Here is a 12,151-nt window from a genome sequence, read left to right as displayed (position 1 = left end):
TGGCTTGTGTTTGTGAGAGCTGACCCTTTGTGATCTAATCTTGACATTATAGAACTGACATATAATCAATTAAACTGGTAACCCTTCCAGGTCATATAATCTTGATAGTAACTGATTTTACAAAGTTCCACATGACAATACTTGCCACAAAGCAGTTCTTTCAAACGTTTAATTTAGTGCCTTCAACATGGTAAAATGTTCAGAGGTACTTAATAGGAGCTTCATCAAATAAGACTCAACACCAAATCATGCAAAGATGTATTAATCAAATAGGCCAAAGCTTGCTCAGAACTAGATTTCAGGAAATATCTTAAAAGGAGTGAAAAGAGTCATAAAATATTAGAGATACAGCATGAAAATGTCTGGCCTACTAAATCCAGCTGGACTTTAACCACTCTAATCCTACATTAATACCATTATTTTTTTTTTCTCCCTCCAGAGAAGGAGGGAATTAAGCCTAGGGCCTTGGCTATTTAAAGCAGAGCCACTGCTGTTGGACTAGTTAAATTCTGGGATGATCCAGAAGGCAGAATTGAATGAGCATGTATCATGATTGAGATTAGAGACAGGGAGAGACTAGGCCATACAGGGTTTGAAAACAAGCATGGGAGTTTTAAAATTATATGTTGCTTGTAGGTCAGCAAGCATAGAGGTGATGGGTGAGGAAGATTTTTGTGTGAGTTAGAACGCAAGCAACAGGATTTTAGATGACGTCTAATTTACCAAGAGTGAGGTGAGGGTAACAAGCCAGGACTGCATTGATGCAGTCAAATCTAGCAGTAATCCAAGCATGAAGGAGAGAAATTCTGGAAATAGCTTAATCCTTGAACGTAAACAGGCTAGATCCAGTATAAATGCTAAACATGATTTCTGAGTAAACCATATAGATGACCCATCCACTCATGGCAACCCAAAAAAAACTGTCTAAATGTTTAAAATTATACATTTTGAAAGCAAAATTTTAGTTTTGAATGTTAAGACTGACTGAATTTACTTGGTAAGATTGGCCAAACCAGGAGGAATACTAATACCAAAGTGCGACATTGTTACAACTTTTCTTTTTCAGATTACCTTTCAGTTGCGCCATATTCTTCGAGCGCGCTGTGACCCTGTCCCAGCTGCTAATGGTGGAATGCGCTTTCACTGTGACCCTACCTTCTGGGCAAAAAATGTGGTGAATCTAGGTAATGCATGTACTGTTACCTTTAAGAGTGTTAATCATTTTTCTTTCCTTTTCCATCTTCAAACTTTTCCTTTTTCCTTCCCAACATGCATGTCAGCTTGTGCAACATGTAATCCTCCCCAGAGATCAGATGTAAACCTTTCAAAATGAACCTAAAAGCTAAGATCACTAAAATATTAGGGACTTTTAATAAGATAACTTGACATTTGTGTTTTCCTGGATAGTGGCCCATTGAATAGGCTACACCCCCAGTTGTAGAATCAATTTTTGTTACTATTGCTGTCTTGTACTGCAACCTAAAATATGGCTGAAGAGTCTCGGTACATTCTGGAACTGAACCCCAACTAATACATTGATAAATTTAATGATGCACCATGATTAACTGCAAATAAAAATTAACACAGGCTTTATTTTCTAAACTAGGTAATCTTGTGATTGAAAACAAGCCAAACCCTCCAGGTTATACTCCCAATGTGGTTATTGGGCACAGTTCCCAAGCCCAAGGACCAGCTGGGGGAAAACCTCAGGGTCAGATTAACCTTGCACAGCTACGCCTACAACATATGCAGCAGCAATTTGCACAGAAGCAGCAACAGATGCAACAGATGAGAATGAGCCACCCGGTAGGACAACATCCCAGAACTACAGGACCACAGATGGTGCAACAGCAGGTACACTGTCATATTACTGAAATGCAGCCCATTTCTCATGAAAGTGAAAGGGCAAATTTATGAACATTTGAAGGGTGTAACAATGATCAAAATTATTCCACCTTGATGATGTACGAGATGCCCATTGTTAATGTGTCCACAAGTGACGATAGATTAAGCTTCCAATTGACTAGCATTTTAAACACAATAAGTCTGCTGATGGAGGAAAAGCTATTGGATATTTATTGAATACAGAAGATGAATCAAAAATATCATGAAATGTTAACACTATTTGGACATAATGTACCTAGAGTTTGTACTATTAAAGTCAGTTCCTGTATAAGGATTCCATTGTAATGGCTTTAAGCACACAGTAGCAAAATATAAATAATGCAAGTCCAGTAAAGTAACAGGTAATTGTATTTCAGGCATATGAAAATGTTTTCTAGTTTGTCTTGTTTCCCAACCCCATGCACTTATTTTACATCAAAGCTGTCTTTTACTGCTAATTCAAGTCAAAGGAATTGTTATCAGTAGTAGATCAAACTGAGAGATTTATGAAAATGATTTTATACATTTTAAATCTGGAGTAGACTGATTCACATTATACTTTTTAGCCTCCACGTTTAATTAGCATGCAAGCCATGCAGAGAGGAAATCTGAATGGTGCTGCACTTCAAGCCCATCAGGCTCATCAAGCCCATCAGATGAGAATGGCACAAAATGCTGCTCGCATGGCTGGGATGTCTCGACACAATGGCCATCAGTACCCAATGATGCCCCAGATATCACGCCAGGTAAGATGGTCATCTGGAGGTTCATAATTTGTAGTTTATATCAACAAGATTAAATATGCCTTTGTTAATGACTGAATTATTCATTGAGATTTTGATTTTACAATCTTATTATTGGTATGCTATCACTTTAAAATGAAAGCTACAGTTTTAAAATCCACTGCTAGATGATGTTTGTCAGTCTCTTCCGTCATTGTGAGGACAACCATTTTAAAAGGCTAACAGCTGAAGATGTATTTAGATTAATCCTAGTTCGTAGGTCTTTAAATATCAGCATTAACCTTTTTGCTCAGGATCAAAAGATATCGGTTCAAGCTCCATTCCTAATTAAATACGTAATTGGGGCTGACACTTCTATGCAGTACCAAAAAAAGTACAGTTGGACATGCCCTTTCTCAGATGAGGTATTAATCTGAGACCCTATTTGGTCTCTCGGGTAAACATATAATATCCTATTTCTTTGCATCCCTTTTGCCTTTATTCCCATTCATTGCAATATTAACAACAGCCGATTATTTGATTAAATTTGACACTTTATATTAAACCAAATTAACTTTATATAATGAATTTTAAGACCTTTTTATTCAATTGAGGTGAGCTTACTTTCCAAAATGGAATAATTTAAAGAGGTCAAGAGGATTTATGGTTGGCCTTCAAAGTTAGCACCCTCACCAGGAGTGAAGATTTCAGCTCACTGATGCTGTAAGAATATTAGGCAGAATTATTGATCATATGGACAGTTCTGAACAGATAAAATGGCCTTCAAGCTGAAGTATTGGGCTTGCACACATACACTGAATGTCTGGATCTTACTGATGAAGTCTGAACTTGCCGGGATTCCTCACCATTTCATCTGACTTGCAGATTTGGGGGCAAGGGAGAAGACTATGTTATTTCAATATTTTTTAATGTATATATTTTTGAAACACAAAATCCCAAGGGGGTATTCCTACTGCCCCCTTATTCAAGACTTTCCCACTTGTGGAAACATCTCCACTTCTATGCTAGTTGGTAAGTTGTTACTAACTTATTCTTACTGAGATTCTCTACTACAACCACATGTCCTTCCTCAGTATTTATCTTCACCACCATCTTTGCGAATTTCTCTTTGAAGGGGATTGTGAATTTCTGAGATTCTCTATTCTCAGGGGTTGTGGAGGCCAGATCACTGGAGATGTTTAAAGAGGAGGTAGTTAAGTTTTTGAAAAATCAGCAAATTGAAGGCTGAGGAACTAGCATACAGGGGGCAAATAGGCCATGGTCATTTTGAATGGTGGGACAGGCTTGAAGGGTCAGCTGGCCTACTCCTATTTTCTTGTGTGTAATAGCTCAATATTTTTAATTTGAGTGTTTTTGTTCTGTTTTTTGGAAAACAATACAAAATTATTTCAACTTTAAGTCATTTTAAATCTCACTAAATTTAATTTTTATTAAATCAGTGACAGCTTTGGCAGAAGTCAAAGCAATTGCTTTCTGTTGGATGTCTCAAGGGCAGTGGCTCTGTGCGGTCTACGACAGACCATTCATGATTCAGACTTTACTGCTGAACTGGAGAGTATGGGGGAGGGTAAGGAGGTGAGGTGAGCAGCAGCTGCATTGGGCTTTTATAGCCAATCCTTGTTAATAAGTGTTAGCTTGCAAGTTGCACAGCCAGTGATACTGGGCAATGGATCCAAGACAATCCAGTCCATTACATTAAACTGTAACAGATCAGAGAACTTTTGTCATCACTATTACAGTTTTATTATTTTATTGCCCAAAAGCTTAACTTTAAACCATCTGCGTTTTAATAATGACATTGGTTACATGAGTAAAGTAAGCACATTTTGCAGCGATTTTTGAGGTCCTATTTGAAAATCCAAAGATTACCCAAGTTACTGAAGCAAACACAACAATTCGAAGCTCAGTGCGTTTTGTAAATAATATGCAAAGGGCTAATTGATGGAATACAGAAGGGAATGTAGGCCTCATAGTATTATACCAATATTCAAATGTAAATTGTGCAAGTTTATTATTTCCATTTTGTCTTGCTGCCATTCCCAACAGGTGATTAACACACTAGGAATTTTAGCAAGCCCGAGTGAATGATTAGAGAGAATTTTTGTAACCTAATTTGTTTTTTATTTTCTGCCAGCATGCAAATCCTGGCCAGACAGGGCCATTTTCTGCATCTTCTGTGCACAACAGCATTCCAAATCCAACCAGTCCCACAACAGCTACTCTGGCTGGTGCAAATCGTGGGCCCACCAGTCCCACAGTTGCCACAATAGAACTGATTCCTTCAGTCACAAACCCGGAGAATCTTCCACCACTTCCAGATATTCCACCCATTCAGGTCAGTACTGTGAGGTTTGTTTTGAATTGATGGCTTTTTCTGTTCCTTCAGTTATTACACTATTTCGGATGATAAATAATCACTACTGTTTGTAGACCACTAGTCAAGTACAGGTAATGACCCTTTGCTTCTCTTTATCCCCCTCCTCCCCCCTTCCCTACCATTAGAATGCACTGAACTTAATTATGGCTTTAATCTATCAAGCTATAGAACCGGTAAAGCTGCAACAATTATGCTCAACTTATAATTAAGTTCTAGTTAGCAATTTGCTTGCTGTCTTTATTTGTTTTGTGGAAGAGGAAGGGCTTGATGGTATGAAGGCTAAGAACAATTAAATAGAAACATTTTCTGTGTGATAACAGATTATAAATCCACTTGACACCTTGATGTTAACCTATAATGCTAGGCTGCTCTATGTGAAGAGTGGTGGCATGTTGAGGTTTGCTTTGAGAATGTTCTGGCGTGTTCACAGTGAAGTCGTGAATTAGATTTCTGGAAACCTGGCTTACTCTTGGGATGTTGCTGAATTTTCCCAGTTATTCTATGATCTTGCATGATTCCATAACATGAAATGTTTCTGAAATTTAGATAGTATTTGTGAAGTTGGATGCAATTGTCCTCAAGTTTGAGGATTTATTGTCATTCTGTATATCACTCTGTACTAAACTTAATTATTCCAATATTAATTTTGCATGCTTGTTGTAGATTAGGTAATCAGATGACGTTGTGATCAATATGAGGTCATCTACTTTGAGCTAAGGAGAAAAGATTGGAGGTTCCTAGAACCGCTTACAGTATTCTGGATTTGGTCTACTATGGTGTTGAATAGCAGTAGCAGAATTCCTGCCCTTTTTTCCAGTTTACTATAAGTAAAGCCATTCTATCAGCTTTAATTATTTTCTTCACTTATCCATGATGTTTAATGGTCTTTCTATGTAGACCCCCAAGTCATCTTGAATTTTCAGTTTTCATGATCTAGTGATCATTTTCTTTCCTTCTCAGCTTAAAGTGGATGAACCTAGTTTGGTTGCAACTTTGTCTGATTACCTAACCTGTTAACCAGGATGCAGAATTATTATGGAAGCTAACCGTCCACTGGTGTTGATAGAGATCCGAATGTTACTTGAAAGGTTTAATTCAAGTTCAGTAAAAAGACTGGCTGATGTATGTCCACTGTTCTTAATGGCAACACCCATAATGCTAGGCAGCTTGGTTTAAGTTCTACCTATATTGCAAAAGAATTACTCCTTTGCTTATTTTGTTCAATATTCTGTCCACAGCTGGATGATGCTGGCTCAAGTACCTTGGATAATCTTTTGAGCAGATTTATCTCTGAGAGTCACCATCATCCTCCACCACCACCACCATCTTCCTCTAGTTCAAATCCATCCCCTGGACCGTCCGCACCATCCCCTGGACCAGCAAGTAAGTAAACAGAAGGCTTGAAATGGCCACATAAATATTCTGATACTGAAATGAAGCAGATTTTTACATAATTTTCTCATTAAATGCAACTTAATATTCTGGATATAATGAAATGAAATTGGTACCTCATTTGTTACTTGTTATCAAACTTGCATACATACTGGAATATTCTGCCTAGAAAAAAGGTGGTGGAAGAGATCTGGGTAATAACTTTTAGAGTATTTCACAATTACTTGAAAAATAAATGTTTTTAGGGATAAGGGAAGGAAGAGTGTGGGACCAGTTGGATAGCTCGACTGGCAAGCCAGGAATGCGCGATAGGCCCAATGTTCTTCAGTGGTATGGTCTGATTCTACAACGTCTACAATGTTTGATTCTTGAAGTCTATTGTGTCAAAAGTTAAAACGTCGTAGTCATTTTTAGAGATTTCTCCTTTGGTGGGGAGTTGGTGGTGATGTAAACCCTAAAATTGTAGTTTGAAGTAAGATCAAACACTCAGCTTCATTTGAATGAAATTCCTTTTATTGTTGTTTTAGCCCATTCAATAAAGAAGTAAATGTGTCTCAAAAATAGGGAAATTTTTTGCCTGTTCTATACTGCTATCATACACTAGTTTCTAAGCTCTTGAGCATATTTTTGAGCATATCTGGCACGGATAATTTTCTGAAATTAATGGTTAAATATGTTTGTTTTAAACATTGTAGAAAGTAGACTAATAGATAATGTGGTAGTAATCTCTTCAGCTGTTTTAAGTCACCATGTATTGAAAACTAACTGTGGCTTTTTCAATAGAATCTTCATATAACATACTCTCTGCAATATTATATTAATGTGCTTATGCATTATTTCAGATTTTGATGTCTCCTTCATGAGCACTTCCACAAAAAAAGGTCCTGTTTATCATTTTTTATGCTACAGCAGTCAGTTGCACTGTGTGGCACCTTGTTAATTAGCTGACAAAAGTTAGCCAAATAAGAAGGGGTTATAATTAATCCCATACCTTCCTTTCAGTCCTCCCACAACAATTAATTTTAGTTGGACTGTTTGTTTAAGTTCCACTTGAGGTTGCTTGATTTATAAACATTCCCTTTTACAAAAGTCAGCAAAGAATAAACCTGCTCGTCTGAGTGGGAGGAATTCTTAAATTGCATTCAGTACACAATGCTAATTAGTTCTTTGAATTCTTTAAATGAATCTGTATATTCTTCAGGGGAAAATAAAAATGCCTATTGAAATGGATTATGCTTGCTGGTTTATAATTCTTTGCCCACCAAGGGGCAATTATACCACTTAGCCTGAGTCAGCTAGCTAACAGCAATGGCAACAAAAAACGAAGCCTCTTAATAAGTTAAAGGCTGTTTGCTTATTTTTTTCCAATAACCCTTGAGTTTTAACAAATTCAGTTCCACCTTCAGAAATCCCTGCAGCATAATTTGCAAAGTCTGGTATCTCATGAGCAACTAATTCTGTATGAACTTTCCTTCTAACACCATATTCATGTATTGGTGCATGGTATAGCTTCAGATTAGCCTTTTGGAGTTGGAATGTTATCAAACATTGGGGGTGACTTCTGTTTAAAACTGGAGCTGCCAAAACTTAAAACTGTTGTTCTGAAGATTTTTGTCCTTGCCATTGAATTTGACTGGGCTTGTCATTGCCTATGGTGGCATGATGGTGTTATTTTTCAACTTTATTCCAAGTATATACTTGGTTCAAACTTTTTATCTTAAATTGTTTCTTAGATGCTCAAATTTCAAATGTTCAATTTTTTTGAAATTTTTACTTTTAAAATAAAATCTTGACGTGTAGGAATGGTTGAGAATTTATCATCAAGTGTCCTTTACCATTTGTGCTAGAAATCCCACTACCTTGTGCACAGCAGCAAAGCTACGATGGAAAGAATTCGTTGATGTCGAGGCCTATACTTGGCCAACCTTGATATACCTCAGCCAAAAGGAAATCCTTCATTGCAGCTTTGCCTTTCATATTAGAATCAAAATGGCAAAGCAATCTCAAGGCCCTCAGTTGTAGTTCTGTTTGGAGTGCATGACACTCATTAGCTGTGCTTGCAACTCATCATAACTTTTAATATTTAAAATGTTCAATTTTCTTAAGTTGCAGCCTTAGCAATGGCCAACTCCCATACTCCAGTCAGACCATCAAGTACCTCTAGTACTGGTAGCAGAGGCAGGTAAGTGTTTTAAAGGTTTCAAACTTGTCAATGCTGCTTTCGGCTGCAGTTATGTTGACTTTTCCAGTCTGCTATAAAGCTTTTTTAAATGAGTACCAGTTTAAAAAAAGTGACGGTATAAATCAGTCATGTCATCATTTTTTATAAGATTGCCTCATGCATATTGAGATTAACATTAACTGAAATGCTACTTTAGACCTCTAAAGCAACTTTTGCAACAAGTGCAAGGAAATGAAGGATTCACTTGAGGCATTACTCCCTATTTTAATTTGGATTAGATCAAGGCAGAGAAAAATTCAAACATCAAGGTGTTTGGTGTTAATTATAGCTCAAGAAGCTAGAAACATGTGTGGAGCTAGGCCCTTCTGAATTGTTTCATAGTTCAATTGGGTCATGGCAGATTTATGATTCAACAACATCATTTAACTGCCTTATTCTCCAAACCAATGGACAAAAGTTGTAATTAAAATAATTATGTAGCATCTGTTGCCATTTGCAGAAGAAAGTTCCAAATTTAACCACCTTTTGCATGTGATTTTTTTTCTAACTTCATCTATGAATGCTTGGGTCTAAATTTCAGACAGTGACCCCCAGATGATGCAACCTATGGGAAGGGTTAATTGGAAAATAAAAACTGACTGGAAATAAGCACTGGGTCAACAACAGCAATGGTGACAGAAACAGAATTATTACTTTTGGTCAGGAACTTTTTGTTTAAAACTGCAAAAGGAAGTATTTTAAGCTTCAGTGAAATCAGCACTTAATTTAATGTAAATACCAGAGGATACAACAAGTTTGTTTGATTTCTCTCTATAACCGGATACCCGGCATTCTGGAATTTACTGAGCATTCACTCTAAGGGCAGTATATCTTTCCTCAGGGTTAATACTCAGGTGTGATCAAATCTAGGAGTTTGTATAACTGTGCATAATATTTGCATTGTTGTATTCTGCTTGTATAGCACGCTAGTATGTTGGCCTACCAATTATTCCGCGAACCTATCTGTCATTTTAATCCATGTGCGCGAATCCTTGAGTTTCTTTGGTCCTGACTTTTCACTATTTACAAGGTGCTGTGTTCTATCCTCATGGGTCCCAAATGGGTGACTTGTATTGTCCAAATTGAAATTCATTCTCTGCAGTTTTGTTTTTTAACCTATCAACTCTTGGCAAATTTATTTCCATCTAACCTGTTTACAGTGCACCTTGTTTAAATGTCAGTGGCAGACTTAGAAATTTGATTTGACTTGTGGTTAATAGAGCAAATCAATGCCCCAACATAGACTTTCCCGTAAAGCAGCGCTTAGTGTTAGTTGTAATATTACAGGATATGGTTTATTAATATCAAAGTATATAATCCCATAAACTTGTCAATTTATATTACCGTGACATGGCTAATATTAATTTCTAATTGCTCATACTTCACAGCTGCAGCTCCTCTGGTAGAGCTCACGGAACAGAGAAGGGGATCTCAGTCTTTCGAACAGATCAGATCAAAGTGAAGCAAGAGCCAGGCACTGAAGATGATGTGTGTAGTTTCTCTGGTGCTTCTGTGAAACATGAGCATTTGGAAGATGGACGGCGAAGTGCTTGCATGGTAAACTTTAAGTACTTGTGAAATAATCAAGATATTGTATCTTTTTATAGTGACAAGAATATGCTTGAAAATTAAGGTTAAGACAGCAGCTTTAAATAAGTATATATTTTGTTAATATTAATATGCTCTAATAACATGTCAATAATGTTGGGAAATCATTAACTTTAAAGATTTCCCAACATAATCTAATAATTTGATTTAGAGAAAAATTATTTTATAAAACAGTTCCAGTTTGCTGTTGATTTTCCTTGGTACTAAAGATTTGTGCTTTCAGATAGCTGGAGGTGCATATTTCATTGCAGCACTGCGTGGCTACTAGAAAAAATACAAGGAATAGCCATCCAATGTACATGGCTGCTTTCTATCTAGTTAAAGCTTTGACTTTAATGAAGTAGAAGGCAACCGTGTACAGTGGGTGGTTATTCCCTGTATTGGGAGGGACTGTGAAATATGCTCAAATTTGGCCACCTATGCAATTTTGTTTCCATCTCGTGTTTGCTCCATTACAGCATGCAAGCCATGATACTACTCATCAGTCTACAGCAAAACCAAACTCCATGAAGACCAATGTCAAGGCAGTTTCATTGTCCCAAGACTTCTCAATATTTCTCGCAGAAATCTTAGTCATACGGCAGAGAAGTGGGTCCTCTGTCTTTTGACACTAATTCCACTTGCCTCATTGGGAACATATTCTTCTATGCCTCACCTATTTTTAAGTGTCTTAAGTGCCTCTTAACAGTAGTAATTTAATCTGATTTCAGTACCTCCTCTGGCAGTGCGGTCCAGATATTAACCATTCTGTGTTTTAAATAAAAACCTTACCACTTGGATCCCCTTTAAAATTCCTACCTCTCACCTTCAACGTATGCCTTCTTGTTTTTTGTTACCCCTACTGTGGGGAAAAAGATTTTAACTATCTACCTATCTATGCCTCTTATAATTTTATGTGCTTCTATCAGGTCATGCCTCAGCTGCCTCTGCTCCAGAGAAAACAAGCCCAGCCTATCCAATCGCTCTCCATAACTAAAGACCTCCAATCCAGACAACATCTGGGTGAACCTCCTCTATGCTCTCCCCATTGCAGTCACATCCTTCCCATAACTTGGTGACTAGAAGTGCACACAATACTCCGAGTGGCCTGACCAGAGTATTAAGTTGCAATATAGCATCCTATATCTAGTGCCCCGACCTATGAAGGCAAGCATGCCATATGCCACCTTCACCACCCTATCGGCCTGTGTTGCCACTTTGAGGGAACTATGAACTTGGACCCTAGGTCTTTGTTCATCAACATTTTTTAGCACATTTACTATATATGTCCTAGTCCTATTTAGCTTCCCAAAATGTATCAATTTTGCACCTCTCCTGCAACAAACTTCTTGGGAAAGTGGAACTAATCTTCAGAATTAATGGCAAACTATTCAACCTATGGCAACTACATTCCAGAAGCAAAGTCACCCAAACCTCAGTCAGTTGAGTTGCCATTTGCAGATGTTGCAAATTGTGCACATTTGGAGGCTGAGGTCTAGGATGTTATTGACTTGTTTGTTGAAGCAGACAAGATGCTGGGCCTCGCAGTTCACATCTTCAAGACCTGGGTCTTCAACCAACCTGCCTCCACTGCACAACACTTGCCTCCAATAATGATTCACAACAAGATCGTGGAAAAGAGGACCACTTTTGCATATCTTGAGGTGTGCTTTGGCAATGGCAGATGTTGATGATGAAATTCACCACCACTTTCAGTGCAACAGCACAGCCTTTGGTTAATTGAGGAAAAAGGTATTTGAATATCAGGACCTCAGATGTGTTACAAAACTCATGGTCTACCAGGCAGCAGTGATCCCTGACCTCCCATGTGCTCTGAGACCTGGACCACTACAGGCTGCTCAAGGCATTGGAAAAACACCACCAATAATGTCTGCAAAATCATCCAAATTTACCGGAAGGAAAAGCAAATGAAACTGTGTCCTCTCC

At 37.7% G+C, this 12,151-nt stretch overlaps 1 protein-coding gene across 4 annotated transcripts in view; it reads left to right on the top strand.

Annotated features, from left to right (window-relative positions):
* The window catches only part of trim33 (tripartite motif containing 33), a 138,582-nt gene that overhangs the window by 106,362 nt on the left and 20,069 nt on the right, over positions 1-12,151 (top strand). For all 4 annotated transcript variants that reach the window (XM_052034721.1, XM_052034720.1, XM_052034719.1 and 1 more), the window contains exons 8-14: positions 1,067-1,184; positions 1,607-1,854; positions 2,451-2,630; positions 4,762-4,962; positions 6,243-6,387; positions 8,503-8,578; positions 10,006-10,174. In XM_052034721.1, the coding sequence (XP_051890681.1) occupies positions 1,067-1,184; positions 1,607-1,854; positions 2,451-2,630; positions 4,762-4,962; positions 6,243-6,387; positions 8,503-8,578; positions 10,006-10,174 (1,137 nt within the window). The remainder of the gene's footprint in view (positions 1-1,066; positions 1,185-1,606; positions 1,855-2,450; positions 2,631-4,761; positions 4,963-6,242; positions 6,388-8,502; positions 8,579-10,005; positions 10,175-12,151) is intronic.

The sequence above is a fragment of the Pristis pectinata genome, chromosome 20, assembly GCF_009764475.1.
Source record: "Pristis pectinata isolate sPriPec2 chromosome 20, sPriPec2.1.pri, whole genome shotgun sequence".
NCBI lineage: Eukaryota > Metazoa > Chordata > Chondrichthyes > Rhinopristiformes > Pristidae > Pristis > Pristis pectinata.
The sequence above is the reverse complement of the archived record's forward strand: the minus strand, read 5'-3'. Positions and strand labels throughout refer to the sequence as shown.